The sequence below is a fragment of the Macrotis lagotis genome, chromosome 5, assembly GCF_037893015.1.
Source record: "Macrotis lagotis isolate mMagLag1 chromosome 5, bilby.v1.9.chrom.fasta, whole genome shotgun sequence".
NCBI classification, from domain to species: domain Eukaryota; kingdom Metazoa; phylum Chordata; class Mammalia; order Peramelemorphia; family Peramelidae; genus Macrotis; species Macrotis lagotis.
Window position 1 is genome coordinate 59,406,569 of NC_133662.1, and position 21,776 is coordinate 59,428,344.

A 21,776-nucleotide genomic window follows, 5' to 3' on the forward strand; every position below is an offset into this window, starting at 1 on the left:
CAAGGTCCTATCCAAATACTATTTAATATGGAAACTTTAACTTTCATTTTTCTGACTTGGCTCAGTTCATGTTCCATATCTTTTCCAAACTTACTGATAAGTGTTTCAGTAATAATGTCCTAATTCTGTCATTTCAGTGTGATGTCAGACTTCTAGATCCAGTGAACTGCATTCATTGAGGGTAGTCTGACATACTCTTTGGAGGAGGGGATGGATAGCATTCTTTTTTTTTTTTTTAGGTTTTTTGCAAGGTAAATGGGGTTAAGTGTCTTGCCCAAGGCCACACAGCTAGGTAATTCTTAAGTGTCTGAGGTCAGATTTGAACTCAGGTACTCCTGACTCCAGGGCCGGTGCTCTATCCACTGCACCACCTAGCTGCCCCCAGATAGCATTCTTTATCATAAGTCCATCAGAGAAATTGTTTCATCATTTTCCCCAATTGCTATAGCTAACTGTATTTCCCTCCATCCTATTCCCCACACACTGATTTATTCTATTCCCTCTCTCCTTTCACCCTATCACTCTTCAAAAGTGTTTCATTTGACTATGCTCTCCCACAATGTTCCCTCTCTCCTTTCACCTATCCCTCCCCTGTCCTTCTCCTGTCACCTTTCTCCCATTCCTTTCCTCTCCTATTTTCTTCTAAGATAAGATAGATTTCTATACCCCACTGAGGGTATTCCTTCACTGAGTCACTTCCAAAGAGAGTAATGTTCACTCATCCCCCTTTACCTTCCTCTTCTACTCCATAGCAAAAGCTTTTTCTTGACTCCTTTACATAAACCACCCTAGCCCATTCTACTTCTCATTTCCCTTTCCCTCCAGTACATTCCTTTCTCCCCCATTAATTCCATCTTTTTAAATATCTTATGCCTTCCAATTCAACTCCATCCTGTGCATTATCTATATATGCTCCTTCTAACTGCCCTAATAAATGTGAAAGCTCCTATGAGTTATCAGTATCATCTTTTCATTCAGGAATATAGATAATTCAACATCATTAAGTTCCTAATGATTTGTCCTTCCTATCCACTCTCTTTATACTTCACCTGAATCCTGTACTTGAAGATCAGATTTTCTATTCAGCTCTGGTCTTTTCATCAGGAAAGTTTGAAAATCCCCCTATTAAATTGAATGTCCATCTTTCCCCCTAAAAGAGTATATTCAATTTTGCTGGGTAGTTGATTTGTGATTGTAATCGAAGTTCTTTTGTCTTCCAGAATATCATCTTCCAAGTCCTATGAGCCCTTAATGTAGAAGTTGCTAAATTTGGTGTTATCCTGACTGTAGCTCCATCATATTTGGATTGTTTGCTTCTGGGTTCTTGTAACATTTTCTTCTATGGAAACCAGACAATACATACTTCCATATATTATATATTTCTTGGAGGTGGATAGCATCTCCCTTCATAGTTTGTTTCTGGTTGATTTGAATATTCTTCTTGCTCAGAATAGTTTAGTCATTCACAGTTGTACTTCAAATGATATTGCTGTTACTATATACAACATTCTCTTGGTTCTGCTCATTTCACTTTTCATTATTTCATGCAAGTCTTTCTATGTTTTTTTTAAAATCAACCTACTCATCATTTCTTATACTACAATAGTTTTCCATCACAATCAATCCACAAATTAGTTAGCTATTCCTCTATTCCTCAATTATTGGACAAATCTTCAATTTCAAGGGTTTTTTTTTTTTTCACCAAAAAGAGAACTGTTATAAATATTTTAGAACATAGAGATTCTTGTTTTTTTCCCCTAGTCACCATGGTAAAAGGTCTATTAATAGTGTTATTAGTGGGTCAAAGGATATGTACAGTTTTATAATTCTTTGAGCATAATTCCTGATTGCTCTCCAAAATGGTAGTACCAATTCAGTTTCATCACTATTATATCATGTCCTAATTTCTCCATATTATCTCCAACACACTTTTCCTTTTCCCCCCTATCATTTTAGCAAATCTGAAAAGTATGAGATGATAGCTCAACATTATTTTAATTCATATTTCTTGAATCAATAATAATTTGAGCATTTTATATTCCTATATAAATTCATATATACATATATATATATATATATATGTTTGTGTGTGTGTATAGGTTTGATTTCTTCTCCTGAAAATTATCTGTTCATATCTTTTGACAATTTGTCAATGGAGGAATGATTCACATTCTATATTTGACAAAATCCTCTTGATAGATGAGATATGAGGCCTTTATCTGAGAAATTGTTTTAAAAAACATTTTTTGCTTTCCTTCTAATTTTGTCTTCATTAGTTTTATTCATTCAAAACCTTTTTAATTTCATGTAAAATTTTCCATTTTATATCTCACAGTGCTCTCTATTGTTTATAAATTCTTCTCCTATTCATATATTAATAAGCAATATGTTCCAGGGACTTCTAATTATGATATTTTCTTTTATGTCTGGGTAATGTATCCATTTTGACCTTATCTTGATAAATGATATCAGATATTATTCTATTAGTCTGCTTTCCAGCTTTTCCAATAATCTATTTCTTTCTTTCTTTCTTTCTTTCTTTCTTTCCTTCTTTCTTCTTTCTTTATCTTCCTTCCTTCCTTCCTTCCTTCCTTCCTTCCTTCCTTCCTTCCTTCCTTCCTTCCTTCCTTTCTTTCTTTCTTTCTTTCTTTCTTTCTTTCTTTCTTTCTTTCTTTCTTTCTTTCTTTCTTCCTTTCAGGATTTTTTGCAAGGCAAATGGGGTTAGGTGACTTGCCCAAGACCACACAGCTAGGTAATTAAGTGTCTGAGACTGGATTTGAACCCAGGTACTCCTGACTCCAGGGCCAGTGCTTTATCCACTACACCACCTAGTCGCCCCTTTTCCAACAATTTATTAACAAAATAGTGAATTCTTATCCCCAAAGCTTAAATCTTTATATTTATCAAACACAAGATTATTATAATTTTTTCATATTGTATATTGCATATCTACTCTACTGAGTAGATCCACCACTGATCCACCATTCTTAACCAGTATTAGAGAGCTTTTTGGGGTTTTTTTATGCCAAATGTGTGCAGACCAGTCATTTTCAGTATGAGAAATAAGGATTAATGGAAAGAAAGACCTGAGATATTTTTTAAAAAGTGAATGTACCTCTCAGAAGTTCAGAGAACTAGGACAACCATGTTACACCAGCTATTGAAAATGTTATCCCCATCCAGAGGAAGAAAAACAAAACAAAACCAACCCTTCAGAATTTAATGAACAGTTTATAAAAATTATCTCTTAATCATAATTAATCATTTTGAAAATTACTAATCTTTAAACATGTTTATCAAAAGTATCTATGTACAATGCTAACCTGGCTATTCACTGCTGAGGGGAGAGTGAGAAGAAATTTGTAACTTAAAAATATACATGTGCATATGAATGAAAACTAACTAAATAAATTTTTTAAAATGTAGTTGCCTATCAAAAAAAAGTGAATGTAGTGTTCATCAGATTCTGAATGATTTTCTTTTGTTTTAATTTTTTGTTTGTTTTTTTCTCTGGATGGAGATAATGTTGTCCATGATCAGACTAATAGGGTTGTCCTATCTCTCTGAACTGCTGAGAGTAGCTGCTTCCATCAAGTTTGCTCATCTCACAATATTGTGGTTAATGTGTACATTGTTCTATTGGTTCTAAGCCCTTCACTCAGCATCAGATCCTATAACTCATTCCATGCTTCTCTAGAGTCCAATTATTTATGATTTCTTAGAGAACAAAATAGTCCATAATATTCATATACCATAACTTGTTTAACTCTTCCCCAATTAATGGGCATGCCTTCAATTTCCAATTGTTTGCCACTATAAAAAGAATTGCTATGCATATTTTAGAATGTGGGACTTTTCCCATTTTTTAATGATTTCTTCTGGATATAAACATAGAATTGGAATTGTTGGGTCAAAAGGAACAGTTTTATTGCTCTTTGGGCATAGTTCCATATTGCTCTCCAACAGCAATGCATTAAAGTTCCAATCCTCCCATAACCTCTCCAACACTGATCATTTTCCCTTTTTGTCATCTTAGTCAATTTGATAGATGTGAGGTGATACCTCGTAGGTGTTTTAATTTGCACTTCTCTAATCAATAGTGATTTGGAGCATATTTTCCTATGGTTTTATATATATTAGAGAGAGAGAGAGAGAGAGAGGAAAGAGAGAGAGAGAGAGAGAGAGAGAGAGAGAGAGAGAGAGAGAGAGAGAGAGAGAGCTTTAATTTCTTCATTTGAAAACTTTCTATTCATATCCTTTGACCATTTATCAATTGGGGAATGACTTGTAACCTTATAAATTTGATGCAGTTCTCATTATAGTGTAGAAATCAGATCTTTATCAGACTCCTAGTTGTGAAGATTGTTTCCCAACTTTCTGCTTTTCTTCTAATTTTGGCAGTATTGATTTTATTAGTGCAAAATCTTTTTAATTTAATATACTCAAAATAATTCATTTTGCAGTTTTTAGTGTACTCTCTTATTTGTCATAAATTTGTCCCCTTTTCATAGCTCTGCTAAATAGAGTATTTCTTAGTCTATTAATTTATCTATGATTTTGCCCTCTATGTCTAAATTCTGTACCCATTTTGAATTTGTTTTGCTAGAGGGTGTGAGATGTTTGTCTTTGCCTAGTTTTTCCCCATATTATTTTCCAGTTTTTCCAACAATTTTTATCAAATAGTGAGTTCTTATCCCAGAAACTAATATTTTTGGGTTTGTCAAGCAGTAGATTGCTGTAGTTACTACTATAAGCTTTCCTTCTTAAGCATGAATATATGTATTTACACACATATAGAGAAAGACATATATATACATATATACTTAAACTTATTTACATACTCACACATATGTACCCATGTATAAACACATATATATATATGTATATATATATATACATAGAGATCTATAGATACACATATATACATACTCATATATATATAGATTTGGTTTGTGTATATCTCTCATTTTTATAACATTTCTTAAAAGCAACAACCCCTCTTAACTTCTATTCATTATCTCACCTTCCTTAATCAGCCACCCTTCAAGAAATCCCTCTGGTACACACTCTTCTATACCCCCTTCCCCATTAATTTACACACCCTTCTTTATACCCTCTTTATCTATTCCCTTACCCTTTAACTCATTTCAACTCCCTATCTCCCTTCTATTTCTTTCTGAATTTAGACTTTTTATAGTCTTGCACGTGTGTATGACTGTATGTATCTACATAGTATATACGTATGTATGAAAGTATTATACCCTCTTTATTTATTTATTTTTTTTGCAACACATTGGTTGGGGTGGGGGGCTGGTGTTTAAGTGCCTTATCCAGGATCACACTACTAGGTAATTATTAAATGCCTGAGGCTGTATTTGATCTCAAGTCCTCTTACTCAAGGGCCAGTGCTCTCTCTATCCACTGCACACCTAGCTGCCCCTATTGTTCCCTCTTTAACCTCTTCTGGATAAAAGTAGGTTTCTAAAACTACCAGCTTTTGTTACCCATATAATTCCTCTGCATCAATTCTTCTCACATCTTATTTGTATAAGATGGCAACTCTTTTTAAAAAATCCGTTCCTAGATCATTTTCCTTTTAAGTATGCTATTCAGCTCTACCCCATCTTCTCTTCTAACTGTCTATTTACTATTAACTATCTTGTACACATGGTTTACATTTCCACCTGGAGATGGTAAACAATCTGCTTTATTGGGTCCTGTGTAATTTAGTATTTAACGTTTACTTTATATTTCTTTTGATTCTTGTATGTCAGATTTTTCGATTAAGTTCAAATCTTTTTTTGCAACAAAATCCTGAAAGTATGGCAATTCATTATCCTTTTTTTTTTCCATTCAGGATTATGCTTAATGTTGCAGGGTATGCTATTTTTGGCCACAACCCAAGTTCTTTTTCTCTTCAATATGTTGTGTTCCAAGACCTGTGACTTTTTAAAGTAGCCACTCCTGGGTCTTGTGTAGTTCTAATTGTGCTTTTGCCCTATTTGAATTGTTTTCTTTCTTGTTGCTCTTAATGTTTTTCTCCTTAACTGGGGACTTTGGAATTTAGCTATGAAATTCCTGTCAGTTTTCCTCCCTTCCAGGTTATGACTGGTAATTTTTTTTCTATTTTTATCCCCCCCCTATTCTAATAGTTCAGGATAATTTTCTTTAATTATTTCTTGTATTATTATATAAAGATCCTTTTTTTTGCTCATGCTTTCAGGTAATCTGATTATTCTGTTTACTCTTCTTGATCTGTACTTCAGTCTCTTGTTTTTCTTGTGTTTCACCTTCTCTTGTATTTTTGTTATCATTATTACATTATTATTATAAATTATATATTTATAATATGTATTTATATATAATATATTGATATAGCTTGTCTAAGTTTTATTTTATTTTATTTTTACCTCATAGCTCACTGGCTTCCTCTTGCTCAATAATAATTTTAAGAGTTATTTTCTTGGGGTGGCTAGGTGGCGCAATCCATAGAACACCCACCCTGGAGTCAGGAGTAACTGAGTTCAAATGTGACCTCCCACACTTAACACTTAATATGTGTGGCCTTGGGCAAGCCACCTAACCCCATTTGCCTTGCAAAAACTTTGAAAAGAGAGAGTCATTTTCTTCCTTAAGATTCTAGATTTCCTTTTCCAGTTGGCTATATTTTCTTCTCATAATTTTCATGTTTTTTTTCTTCTTGAATCGTTCTTATTTAATTTTATAGTTTTTTTCCTCAGTCTCTCTTATTTGATTTTTAAAATCTTTTTGATTACCTCTCTGAATTCTTTTTGAGAAGGTAGCCATTTGAAATTAATCTTTGGAGTCAGAGAGATTTTTTTTTCTTCAGCATAATCCTCTGAAGATGAACTCCAGACTTCTCTATTATCATAGTAATTGTCTGTGGTAGGGTTCTTTCTCCTTTGCCTAATTTCTTTGATAATTTTGGTCTTTGGCTCTTTCAAAAGGATTTTGTTATTTTTTTACAGCTCAATAAAATAATTTTTTGGCAATTTGAATGATTTGGCACTGAATAAATAGCCTAGTTTAGGAAGTTATCATTTTTATTGTATTGGTTTGGCCCACCCATGAACAATTGCTTAAATCTGACTTAATTTGAATATAGGGCATATAGTTCCTGGGTTTGTCTTGGTCAATATATATCCAACTGTTTTCTGTTGCCTACAGTTATTTTACATAAAGTATCCTTGTATAGTTTTCTTGGTAATATATAGAAATGCTAATGACTTTTGGGTGTTTATCTTATATTCTTCTACTTTGCTGAGATTATTGTTCCAAATACATCATCATATCTTTGGTAAAAAGTAATAACTTTATTACTTCATTCCATATTTGATTTATTCAATTTCTTTTTCTTCTCTTATTGCTACTGCTAGCATTTATAGTGCAATACTGAAAATATTGGTGATAATAGGCATCCTTGTTTTATTCCTGATCGTATTGGGAATGCTTATGCCTTATCCATTTACTGATGGTTTTAGGTAAATGTTTCTTATCTTTCTAAAGAAAAATCTATTTATACTAAGATTTAAATGTTTTTAATAGACATGAGTGTTGTATTTTAGAAAAGCTTTTTTCCTTCTATTGATATAATCATATGCTTTTTTGTTACTTTTTTTATAAAATCAATTATGTTGATAGCTTTCCTTATATTGAACCAGCTCTGAATTTAGTTATTTAGTTACAATGTATAAGATCTGTGATATATTATCGTAATCTAGTATTTTAATGAGTATTTTTGCAACAATAATCATTAATAAAATTGGTCTATAATTTTCTTTTTTTCTGTTTTGCTCTTTTTGGTTTATTTATCAGCACCATATCTTTTCATAAAAGGAACTTTGCCTATTATTCCAAATAATTCACTTAATATTTGAATTAGTTGGTCTTTAAAAGTTTGGCAAAATTCACTTGTAAATCCATCTGGTTCTGCTGCTTTTTCCTTAGAAAGCTCATTTATGACATTTCAATTTCTTTTTTTTTCAAAACAGGTTTATTTAGGTATTTCATTTCCTTTTCTGTTAATCTGGGAAAATTTATATTTTTTGAAGTATTCTTCTATTTCATTTAAATTGTTACATTTATTGGAATGCAATTGACAAAATAGCTGCTAATGATTGATTTAATTTTATCTTCATTAGTAGTATATTCACCCTTTCAATTTTTGATAGTGATTTGGTTTTCTCTCTTTTTAAACATATTAAGCAATGGTTTATCTATTTTATTGTGTTTTTTAAAAGCCCAACTCCTAGTTTTATTAATTCCATGACTTCTTACATTCAATTTTATTGATCTCCCCTGTAAGTTTTAAGATTTTTAATTGATGCTTAATTGGAAATTTTAAATATGTTATTTTTGTAGTTTTTTAATTTCTATTCAATTCATTGTTATGTCCTTACTGATTTTTTATATAAGCATTTAGAGATATAAATTTTCCTCTGATTACTGCTTTTGCTATATCCCATAAACCTTGGTATATTGTCCCATCATTATTATTATTATTCTCCTTAATAAAATTATTTGTTTTTTCTATGACATTCTTTAACCACATACCTTTAAAAATTTTATTTATTTAAGGCAATGGAATTAAGTGACTTGCCCAAGGCCACTCAACTAGACAATTATTAAGTGTCTGCAGTCCAATTTGAACACAGGTCCTTCTGACTCCAGCGCCAGTGCTCTATCCACTGCATCAGCTAGCTACCCTAACCCACCCACTGTTTAAGATTAAATTATCTAGTCTCCAATTAATTTTAATCTGTTTCTGTGCTCCTTTTTAAAGTATAATTTTATTTCATTATTATAATAAAAGGATACAATCAATATTTCTTTTCTACATTTCATTATAAAGTTTTGTTTCCATACTATGGGGTCAATTTTTTGGAAAAGTGCTATGTACTTTTACAGAGAAAAAGGTATACATTTTTTCTATTGCAAATCAATTCTCTTTTGATGTCTATTACATGTACCATATCCAAGATTTTATTCATTTGCTTGATTTCCTTCTTATTTAATTTTGGTTGGATTTACTTAGTGCTGAGAGGGAAAGGTTGAAGTCCTCTACTATTTTAGTTTTGCTATCTATTTCCAACCCAGTTTCATTTACCTTTTACTTTAAAATTTTGGATGCTATATCATTTGATGTATATATATATATATATATATATATATATATATATATATATATATATATATATATCTTATATGTTTAGTGTAGATACAACTTCATTATCCATAGAATCTTTTATCAAAATGTAATTTCCCTGTTTATATCTTTTAAATTAGCTTTAACTTTACCTGAGAACATGATTTCCATCCCTCCTTTTTTTAGAAGTGGCTGAAGCATAAGAAATTCTACTCTGGCCTTTTATTTTTATTTTATTTGTGTCTCTCATTTTAAATGTGTTTTTGTAAACAACATATGTTGGTTCTGGGGACGGTGATCCATTATACTGTTTCATTTTATGGGTGAATTTATACTATTCATATTCAAAGTTATATTTACTAATTGAATATTTCCCTTCATCCTATTTTTCTCATTGTTTTCCCTCTCTTTTTATACTATCCAACCTCAGAAATCTTATTTGCTTCCTACTCCTGCCTCCCTAACCTGCACAACTTTTTAAGAGTTCCTCTCTTATCATATCCCCTTGCCTTCCTCTTTCTCTGTCGGTTAAGAAGATTTTCATACCCTAATAGATGCATATGTTATTCTATCTTTAGCACAGTTCCAATGAGTATAGTGTTGCTATACTACCTGTCCTTCACCCTCTTCTCTCAAATATAGTAGTTCTTTCATACTTCTTTTGTATTCTCCATTTTATTTCTTTCTACACAATTTTATTTTTTAAGATCATCCCATCATAATCAATTACCTATGCAGAATCTTTGAATCTATTCTAGTAATGTTAATATTTTAAAGAGTTATAATTTTTTCTGTTCAGTTGTGATATTTTCTCAAGCATACATGAAAGCCCTTTAATTAATGAAATATCCATTTTTCCCCTTGAAGCCAGATTGCAAGGTTCACCTTTGCTGGATAGGGTAGGTTACTCTTGGTTGTAAATCCAACTGCACTAGGCTTTATAATATCACACTGCATGTCCCTCAGTCTTTTAATATAAAAACATCTAAATTTTGTGTTATCCTGATTGCAGTTTCATGATATATAAGTTGTTTCCTTATAGTTGTTTGTAATATTTTCTCCTTGACCTGGGAGAAACTTATTCCTGTGAGTTTTTATTTTAGGATCTTTTTTAAGGTGATTTTTTTTTCAATTTATATTTTACCCTCTAGTTCTAAAACTTCAGGGCAATTTTCCTTAATAATTTCTCAAACTATAAGGTCTAGCTTTTTTATCATAGTTTTCAAGTATTCCAGTAATTGTTTTATTATTTCTCCTCAATGTGTTTTCTGGATCAGTTGCTGTTCTAATGAGAGATCTCTCTTCTATTTTTCATTCTTTTGATTTTGTTTTATTGATTCTTTACATCTCATATAGTGATTAACTTCCCCTTGCCCATTTCAAACTTTTTAAAGAGTTATTTTCTTCCATAAATTTTTAGATTTCTTTTCCCAACTGGTTGACTTTCTCCTCATAATTTTCTTGATTTTTCTCAATTACTCTTATTTTTTTCTAATTTTTTCCCCAACTTCCCTTTGATTTTTATAGTCTTTTTAAAATTCTTCCAAGAGCTTGTTTGGGGTTATTTTACATTTTTCTTTGTAGTTTTACAAGTAGTTATTTTGATTTTATTGTCTTCTGAGTTTGAACTCTGATATTCTCCAGTACCATAGTAACTAAATGATCAGGTTTTTTTTTTCCTGTTACTCATTTTTAATGACCTATTTCTTGGCTATTAATTAGGGCCAGGCTCTAAAAAAGATAATAAATTTGTTTTACCTGCTCTTAGAAGGAAGAATTTGGAGTAATATGTAGAACTTTCAAAGAGTCAAAAATTTAGGTTTGAGTTTAACAAATTGTTTTTCTTTTTTCTTTTTGCAAGGCAATGGGGTTAAGTGGCTTGTCCAAGGCCACACAGCTAGGTAATTATTAAGTGTCTGAGGCCGGATTTGAACTCAAGTAATCCTGACTCCAGGGCCATTACTCTGTCCACTGCATCACCTCCTGTCCCAACAACTTGTTTTTCAAAGAGCTCTGTATTTCTGCTTTTAATATCATTCGGGACCAAAGAAACAAGTTGAACTGTTGAAAGACTTGGGATTTTTAATTGTAAAAGACCTATGGTAGTTGGAGGGTAACAGAAGCTGAGTAGATCTGTCTGTGTATATAAAAATTCTGCTCTGGGCGTGGCTAGGTGGTGCAGTGGATTGAGCATTGGCCCTGGAGTCAGGAGTACCTGAGTTCAAATCCGGCTTCAGACACTTAATAATTACCTAGCTGTGTGGCCTTGGGCAAGCCACTTAACCCCATTGCCTTATGAAAATCTAAAAAGAAAAAAGAAATTCTGCTCTGGCTGCTTAGCTACCTTCTTCCTACACCCCCCCCCCCCCATCATGGTTTAGGCTAGACATAGTAAAAACTTCCAGGGAGACTAGGGCATCATAGTTGCTGGAAGCATAAGACACTAACAACAAAAAAAAAAAGGATGAGGAGATATTGTAATCTATTGTGTTTACTGGGAGTATTCAGTGCAACCTATAGTGTTAGCCCCTGGGAGAAGATGTATGTAGCTTCTAACTTTGGAATCTTTAATGGCCTCTCTGCTGAAGCAGCAGGGACAGAGGACATTCATTTGCCTGATCTGCTGTGACTGGCTGTTGAAAAAATGACTCCTCTCCTCTTTAAAGACATTAAATATGAGACTCAGTGGTCAATTTCCTGAAATGAAGCATTCAGATTGATTAATTTCAGTCCTGCAAAACTGGGAGGAAGGCAAATGAAATGTCAAACATTTTTGGGAGCAGTTGGGGATTAGCTGCTGTATTATACTTTCAATTTCATTCAGTAAATATACAATCTATAATGTGAATCAGTCATTATTTTGGGTCTTAAGAAGCTGGAAGGGGTGGCTAGGTGGCGCAGTGGGTAAAGCACTGGCCCTAGAGTCAGGAGTACCTGGGTTCAAATCTGATTTCAAACATTTAATAATTACCTAGCTGTGTGGCCTTGGGCAAGCCACTTAACCCCATTTGCCTTGCAAAAACCTAAAAAACAAACAAACAAACAAAAAGAAGTTGGAAAAGAGATTCTAATCTCTAATATTAATGGGAACAGAGACATTAGCCATTTTTAATAAATTATGAGTTGTTATGAGGGGGTATCCATACAATAGACTAGACATGAAGGTAACTAGGTTTTAAACCACTGAAAGAAGATCAGGAACCATAGAACCCATGCATGATACATATTTACATGTCAAAAGAAATTAAGATCTTGATTCTCCCTGCACCTCTCAAAGGGATTCAGACTGGTAGCTCAGAGCTTGGATCAATAGGAGTAGTTTATGGAGAGATTGTAGTTTGAGTACCTCTTCAATGCCTACCTAATCCTTTTTACACCATGTGAACTTTGCTTATATTTTACCAATCCATATTTATGAGTAGTGTCAATGTAAAAATAGTGTCTCCGTAAGAAAATGAATTCTGTTCCACAAGAAAAATATTTCCTCAAAAGTAAAGCCTTCCACAAAGTAGAATGGGTGGACTCTGGATATAGTAGGTTTTACCTCACTGGAGGTCTTCAAGCAAACGTTACATACCAAATTCTCATGTACTTTCAAAAAAGAGATCCTGTGTATGGACCCTTTTGATTTTTTTGATTTTATGATTCTGTTTGTTAGATCTTCAAGAACTTGTATTCCACTTGTATAAAAGTCCATCAAATTTGGTGTTTAGAAAGCACTAGTAAATTTGGAGAGGATGGCTTCAGAGATGAAGTTGGAAGCTAGATTGCAAGGATTGAAAAGTGACTTAATAGAATGGAAGTGAAGGCAATGAATATTACTAGGAAATATTCTAGGAACTTATTTCTGAAAGAGAGGGAAGATATAAGGGGATGGTGCCAAATGAGATTTATTTTAAAGGATGTAAGAGATGTGAGCATTTTTGCTTGTAGACTAAGGAAGAAGGTAATAAAGACTGAAGATTAAAGATAATGAATGTCTTCGAGTTTCTCACAAAGTAGATGAAGTCTTCTAAGAATGGTGGATATACTATGCTTGAGAAAGAAAAGAAAGTCAAAGTCAGAAGAAATGGGTTCTATTCTACCTTTGATATTTTATAAGCTGTACAACCATGAGCAAGTCATGAGATTCATCTGAGTTTCAGTTTCTTTCTTTGTAAAGCAGGTATAGCAATTGTTACATTACTTAACAGAATTGTTGGGGGGGAAAGGTTTTGTAAACTGTGAAGTACTACTTAATATGAGCTATGATTAACAGAGTTGTTACTGTAATCAAGTCTCCTTGGATGAGACCCAAGAGGATTATTCTGAGTTATACTGAAAGTCATATTATATTATATTGTAGAGTAGGCTTTAGTGTATTGCCATCTGGCTCTTTGAGCTACAACCTCTTCTGACTGCTTATCAACTAGTAGTTTTATTTTAAGCACGTGAGGTGTGATGAGCTACACTTCCCTTTTCTCTCAAATTCCATCAATTCTCTATATGATGTAAGGAAACCTATACCTATACTAGAGGCTCCTCTCTGCCTAATATGGCCTTTAATAAGGAGAAGGTAATGATCCTGGGTTACATCCATATCTCAGGGGTTAGGGATCATTTTTAGCTCTGTTGCTTATCCTGCTTTTGTCTTATATCATGGATCTGGCCGCTGAATTCATTGACATATTCCTTGTAACAAAGTTATTGCTGTCATGTTGTCTCCATAATTAGGAAGGTATCTCATGTGCTGTGCAGGACTTTCAAGAATAGGAGTTCTGGCTGTACATTTTATGACTCCCTCACTGCCAAATGCTATGCTTTCTACAGAGCATTACCATTGTTGCTCAATCATTCAATCATATTTGACTCTTTATGACTCCATGTTGGGGTTTTCTTAGTGTTAAGGTCCGAGAAAAGTCCCCAATTACAGAACAGAGACACTCGACACAATGGAGATGCAATAGCAAGGGTTTATTAAACTAGCTCGAGCTAGGGTTCCATCCTAGGACAGGGCTAGGATCCTGGAACCCCGAGTAAAGTGAGGAGAGCCCTTATATATGGTTCAGTAGGGAATTTCCAAGCATCTGCTGGTTGTCTTGAGATAGTGTGGCGTGTTATCAATGAATGCAGGTCCTCAGGGAGGTTCCCTGGTTGCATGGTCTGATAGATAACTAGGCAGAAACTTAGGAGCAGAATTTAGGCAAAAGTTCATAGGTTTCAGAACTCAGGTTCTTACATTCCCTCCTCTTCATGTTCAATCCAGGAGCACTCATGCTCCTCAAAGGGATGCACAGAACCCCCAGGGAGACTGTTGTAAGACTGCCTGAGTACCATTAGTTGGATAGTGTTGAACCTATTCCTAATGAAAGCAAGCAATTGGTTTAATATGCAGGGCCCAAAGGTAAGGAGGAGTAAAAGCAGTATCAGGGGGCCAATCAGGGTAAAGATCAATGTGGTGAGCCATGGGGATTGGTTGAACCATGAGATGAACTGGCCCAGTGTCTGCTCTCTTCTCTCCTCTCCTGGAGACCTCTGACGTCCTTCTGCCTCTTCTTAATCTGTTCCAAAAAGTCATCTCCAGCTCCGATAACTAGTTGAAACTTTGTCTTCTGGTAAAGAATCTGCTTAACATTTTACTTAGATCAAAACACATGTTTTCTTCACAAGACAATAAGATTTTAGGGCTTATTGCAATTTACGTTTTGCCTTATTACCATATTGGTGCACATACTTAATTTTAATACAATAAACTTTTAGTATATGAGCGAACTCCCAATGAGAATTGTCATACTGTCTTAAGCTTGTAACATACATTCAACAATCATCTTAGTTTAGAGTACCCAGCATATGGTTTAAAAATAAAACACTCTTAGCCTTTGCTCTTATTACAATAATGGCTCAAACATCCTTAACCAAAATGAAATTTTTCAAAATATTCTCAAATAAACCATTGATTTTCCTTTTCCTGATATACTTACCTGACTCACATTCCTTTCCTTAAGCTAGACCTTAAAACTATAATTATCCTAAGGATTTCCCATTCTTCTTCTTACCTAAATATCCCTTCTAAAAATTAAAGAAACTTAATTCCTATCGTAACATGTAGCTGTTAGTAGGTGTCAGAGCCACACACCTAATCTATCTTCTGGCTATTAGATCCAACTCACCTAAAATTTTTTTTTCTAGTTTGCTTAGTAATTAACCATAAAGATCCAGGACATTAAAGGAAAATTCCTTTATAGATATAAGTATTGCATGTCAGTGTCCAGGCAGAGGTCCCGTGGGTAAGTCAAATGTCTTAGGCCAGATTTATTCTTCCAGGTGAGATATTATCCAAATGTCATTTTGGGGAAATCAAGTCACAGGGGTCCAACCTCAGCCTTACTGAGAAGTCACCCCTTTGGCTGCACATCCCAGTCACCTGACATCTTGGCTTCCTTGGCTGCAAGAACATGACATTTACCCAGTGGCATTTCCTTTTTGTTGACCATCCTGGCATCTGACATAAAATAAATTAAAAGTCCCGTGATCTAAAATGGTTGTTTTACCTAGTTAGAACTTCCAGTGAATACAATTCACTAAATTCCAATTATAATCTTAATGGAGTCCCAATTAATGAAACCCCCTACCTAAAGCTTGGATTATCCTTCCTGGGTCTTTGCCTAACATCTGGTATTCTAACTATAACTGGCCCTACAGGCCTGTCTCCTATCTCTTACATTCGGATATCCCTTTGTCTGAAATCATGCAAGGCAATTGGGGTTAAGTGACCTGCCCAAGGTTGCACAGCTAGACAATCACCAAGTATCTGAGGCCTGACCTGAACCCAGGTCTCCTGACTCCAGGGCCAGTGTTCTAACCACTGTTCCACCTAGCTGCCCCAACATACAAATTACTTTTCAGAATTCTTTAAAACCATTAAAACATCTTAGGTAGCTTTAAATTTCCAACATGTGTTATTAATTTCTGTGAGTAGCAGAGTAACACATAAATTACTAGATTGTACAAAGTAATTCCTCCATTATCACATTATTCATGAACCCACAGATCTATCCCAGAAAGTGTCATACTTTTTCATATTTTCCTTATTGCTCTTCAGAGCAATCACATGAATCCCAGGCTTTAACAATACAGTATTTAAAAAAAAAAAAACTTTTTCACAAGAGATAGCTAAATATTGCAAATCTTATCTCTTTGCAGTTACAAAAGAACATCATATAACTGATAAAAATATGTTATTCATCAATAAGTTACCTTACAATTGGGCCTACAATTGTAATTTGTTCCGAGCCCCCCATCAGCTGTCTGCAGTTACCAAGAGAGAAGTCCACATTCTTGACTTCTTTAAACATACATTGTTAATATACATTAAACATTAAGATTCTTAAACATCTCATTTCCCTTAGAACAAAAGCAAAATGAACATCCCATGTTCTTTACATTTTTGTCTCTACCCAAATTCTCAGAATCAATCTTATACATATGACACATTTAAAACCCCAATGTCATTACAATTCAACTAACTTTCCAATAGCTTAGTTTGATTAAAAACTTTAGAGTACCTTACACAGAGAATCCAGCACTCACATTCCAAAAGCTCTATCCAAAATAAAAACACTGTTAGCATTATTAAACTCAATGTTAAAACCAATTAGAGCTTTTCCCCAAAAAGACATCAGTAAACATCGCTGATAACCTAGGTGTTTCTCTTCTTAGTAACCCAATGCCAGTTTTCTTAACCCAAAGGTGTTACGAGAGTTTTAAAATCGAAACTCCTTGCAAAAGTTACAATAGTGTTAAAACAGTTTAATCCCAAACTAATTTAACAATCTAGGTTATTTAATTCCTCCCATTCTGTACACATTTTGTCAGAATATTACAGCACTAGTATTAGTCTTTTAGAACCCTCAGAATGCTTTCCAAAACTCTAGTTCACACACTTTAGAAACAATGAGAATCCTCACTCAGGCCACATGGCCAGCAGATAGTCATTAAACGTGATTTCCTTTCAATAAAGGAGTCTCTTAACCCCCGGATCTTAGATAATTTTTTTTTTCTTTTTCCCAATCACATATCCCACCTGTGGAGGGTTCTTTCCCTCTAAGGCTTAAGTAGGTAAGGATTTTTCGAGTTCCCCACCATCCTCCTGCTACCCTCTTCCCCCCTTTTTATTCAGGGAAGGAATCTTCCCAGAGGGGAGTAGACTGCTTCAGGGGGAAGGGGAGCCGGGTCTAGGAATGTTCACTACCTTCCCTGCTATTGCACCCCCCCCCCCCTTTGATCTAGTGAAGGAATCTTCCAAGGGGGAACAGAAGGGAGCTGGTGACGGGTGGGGGATGGGGTGTGGAAATTCAGGGGCTGAGGGCTCTAAATTTAACAATACAGTAATATGCATAATTTCCTCTTTAACAGATAATAAACTACACTGTTCTCACATATCAATATTCCTTTTCATAAACATGAGGTGAAAAACAAAGCCTGTCACAAATTTTCTTGGCCAAGAGGACCTTGAGAACTATAGGCTGTTCACCTTGGAGACCTGCTGCGGATCCATGGGTCTGGCCCAGGGCGACATTTAACCCTCTCCCCCGGATTTTCAAGGGCCAGCGAGAGCTCCCCGGATGCTGCTGGAACCGTGACGTTTTCCAAGGCGCGGGCCCCTCTCTCGGGTGAACACATTCCAGGGCGGCCCTGCCCTTCACAAAGAAAAGAGAACTCGCCCCGGGGCGGCTTCTCCCAGATCGGTCGTGTTACCGCACTGGACGCCTCGCGGCGCCCGTCTCCGCCACTCCGGATTCGGGGATCTGAACCCGACTCCCTTTCGATCGGCTGAGGGCAACGGAGGCCATCGCCCGTCCCTTCGGAACGGCGCTCGCCTATCTCTCAGGACCGACTGACCCATGTTCAACTGCTGTTCACATGGAACCCTTCTCCACTTCGGCCTTCAAAGTTCTCGTTTGAATCCCAGTCCCTTCAAAATCTCTTACTCCAACTATACTACTCGCATTTCCCACCTTTCCTTTACATTAGCTCGCCCTGCCCTCAAGTCGCACCATTCCGAACTAGAGCCCCATAGTTCATACTCCAGCTAGGATTCCACTCTTCACAAGGCACCTTCCATTCCAAGGTTGTAATATGTAACATTTCTGGAATACAACTGCTAAAATTCTGGAGAAGGCAGTCATTCCGAAATCCCCCAGCCCAAATAGAACATTCCCTGCCCCCCTTCTTCAAATAGAGTCAACTGACTATTTGCTTTACTAACTCTTCCTGAAGTAGCTCTGTCTCCTGTAAGGGGGAGCCAGGGGGAAACGCTGTGGCAGCACAGAATCAAGACACGGTCCCTTGACCTCCTTAAAGTGGTCTAGGAGCAGGCTCAGAGGAGTGGTCTGGGTCCGTCCCATCCCAGCTGGAATTTAGATGAAATGACTAAGAGCGAGAAGCAAAGCAGAAACAAAGCAAAAGAAGCAAAGGTGATAGATAACCAGTCAGCATCCGGCCCTTCCAGCGGGACTAAATATCACTTGCCAGGTCCTAAAAGAAAAATCAGGTTAACCTTGTCTCATTCCCATACGTCAGTCATTTGTGATCTGCAGAAGGGTTCCCTTATCTCATTTCCAAACGTCAGTCCGTCCAGTACTGACCTCCCAGGGGTTGGGGAACGTCTTCCGCCACAACCCCGCTGGCGACCCTTACAGCAGTGCGTCCACCTAGGCCCTTTGCCAGCTTAGTCCAAATACAGAGCTGCCGACTTGGTTACTTTAGATACGCCTCCAAGTACGTCTTGTGGCCTCTGCTGGGGATCCCGGAGAGCCCCCAGATGTTAAGGTCCAAGAGAAGTCCCCAGTTACAGAACAGAGGCACTCCACAAGATGGAGATGCAATAGCAAGGGTGTATTAAACTAGCTCCAGCTAGGGTTCCGTCCTAGGACAGGGCTAGGATCCTGGAACCCCAAGTAAAGTGAGGAGAGACCTTCTATATGGTTTGGTAGGGGAGTTTCAAGCATCTACTGGTTGTCTTGAGATAGTGTGGCGTGTTATCATTGAATGCAGGTCTTCGGGGAGGTTCCCTCATTGCATGGTCCAATAGATGACCAGGCAGAAACTTAGGAGCAGAATTTAGGCAAAAGTTCATAGGTTTCAGAACTCAGGGTCTTACATTAGCAAAGATCATTTTATAGATGTGGAACTGGGCAAACAGGGTTAAGTGACTTGCCTACAGTCATAGAGTTAGTAAGTGTCTGAAGTCAAATTTAAACTCATGAAAATGGGTCTTCTTTACTCCAAGCCCAGTGTTCTACTTTTTGTACCATTTAGTTGTCCTACAGAGTGGTATTCAATAAATATTTTATAGATGTATTTCATGGGTCTTTAGAACCTGACCATTGTGCTTTAAAATGTCAGTGTCAGAATGGAGGTGGTCTTCAGGGAAACTCGAGATCATTTTACATTCCAGGTGTACTTTTTTCCTCATCATCATTTCAGCAGCCCTCAGTCTTAGTATTAGTTCCACTTCTACTCTTTCCTTACCCACTGAAGAACCTTGAATACAGTAGGGGATCATAACACTCATGTGTTTGTGGATAGGCATATAAGACATAGAGACCAACTAGTAATTTTTATGGCAAGTGACTAGGTTGCACAACTGATAGAGTGCCAAGCCTGGTCAAGAAGACCTAAAATCAAATCCAGTTTCAGACATTTATTAGTTATGTGACCCTAATCAGATCTCAGTTAACCCAGGACTTAAGTATCATCTCTATGTAGATGACTTCTGGATTAATATATATCCATCCCTTTTCTCTCTTCTGAATTCAATATAAGATCACTATTTGCCTATTGGACATTTCCAATATGTCTTATATTATATTAAGAAGAACTGTATCACTGAACTTTTTTAAAGCCTTAGTTTTTCCCCTTTGTAAAATGGAGGTAATACTTGTACCATTTTGTAAGGTAGTTGTGAGAAAAGACTTCCATAATGTAATGTAAATATATTATAAATGATAAATTTATTTCTATATCACATCAAGTTAAACCATATGTCACTGGTGAGAAATACACTAGGGTTTCCCAGAACAATAACTAAAATCTTTTCATGAATCTACTCAAAATTACTATTAAAAATTCTCTTAAAATTGATCAGATGAATCATTTCTTCTTTAATGATTCAGTGGTAATGCAAACAGTATTTGACTTCTTGTTAAAAAATCAAATGTGCATACATATTTATATATCTATTTTTCAAATCTTTTTTTTTAGGTTTTTGCAAGGCAAATGGGGTTAAGTGGCTTGCCCAAGGCCACACAGCTAGGTAATTATTAAGTGAGGCTGGATTTGAACTCGGGTACTCCTGATTCCAGGACTGGTGCTCTATTCACTCAAATCTTTTTAAATATACTTTTCTAATGCAAAGTCTTCTTGAAATGAAATCCAGCATGCTATCCATTGTTCCTTGCTGATTTTCTAAAGCTCTCTAAATTTACTCCCTCTGGAGTCTATTTACCACTTCTAAAAGATGGGATGATAATAATACTTGCTTTATCTACTTAATAGTGTCTTTGTAAGAAAAAAATGTTTCATAACTGTTTTTTGAAAAACTGATTCTTTGATTTCATGTAGTGTAGAGCAACAGTTCTCAGAAAGTTGTCTGGAGAGCTTTGAGTGCTATCCTTTCCAGAGGTTCATGAGGTCAAAACATTTTCATGATAATACTAAAGTGTGTAATTTTCTAATATGGAAAATATTCATAATGTAAAGAAAGATCCTTGGGGTTTCAGTAATTTTAAAAGGGTAAAGTAGTCCCCTAATCAAAATGTTTGAAAACTGCTGGTGCAAGGAATTCCTTTTAAAGAAACCCCCACTACCAATGTAGATAAAATTTGTTTTCTGAAAGAGTTGCCTGGGGTACTGAGAGGGGATAAAGGAGAATAAGCAATTATACAGCACCCACTGTGCTTGTTTTTTTTTAATTGTTGTTTTGTCATTTGAATAACTTACCACTGTTTACATTTTCATTTGGAGTGATAGGTGCTGTGAAAAGTGCTTTTACAAATATTATCTCATTTGATCATCACAATGAGGTAAGTGATATTATCATCACAGTTGAAGAGACTGAGGCAAATAGAAGCAAAATGATTTGTCCAGTGTCAAAAAGCCAGTGTATGTCACAAGTGGGTTTTGAACTTATGTTTTCTTGACTGACAAACTTTCTCTTTTTGGTTTTTATGTTTTTTGTTTTACAAGGCAGTGGGATTAAGTGACTTGCTCATGGTCACACAGCTAGGTGATTTTTAAGTGTCTGAGGCTGGATTTGAACTTGGGTCCTCCTGACTTCAGGGCTGGTGCGCTATCCACTGTGCCACCTAGCTGTCCCTGACTGACAAACTTTCTATCCACAGCTTTCCTTATAAATCTTAAATCACCTTATAAAGGGAAGGTAGTATTAACCCATATTTTGTTTATCTAGTCATAAATACAATGAAAGAAAAAATGTTCTTGAAGCTTAATCATATAGACTTTGAATACAGCAAAGAAATTATTTGTGTGGTTATATATTGCTAATAAAAATCAACAGGAATATATATATAATTTATGAAATGTGATACATATAATACATATATTATAT

The 21,776-nt window shown here is 35.4% G+C and overlaps 1 protein-coding gene across 1 annotated transcript in view; it reads right to left on the bottom strand.

Moving 5' to 3' along the window:
- LOC141489280 (zinc finger protein 385C-like) overlaps nucleotides 1-18,552 on the bottom strand; it is a 33,546-nt gene extending 14,994 nt beyond the window's left edge. The window contains 3 exon segments of the mRNA XM_074190009.1: nucleotides 10,052-10,133; nucleotides 17,679-18,024; nucleotides 18,414-18,552. Of these exon segments, the coding sequence (XP_074046110.1) occupies nucleotides 10,052-10,133; nucleotides 17,679-18,024; nucleotides 18,414-18,552 (567 nt within the window).
- Nucleotides 18,553-21,776: the final 3,224 nt, after the last annotated feature.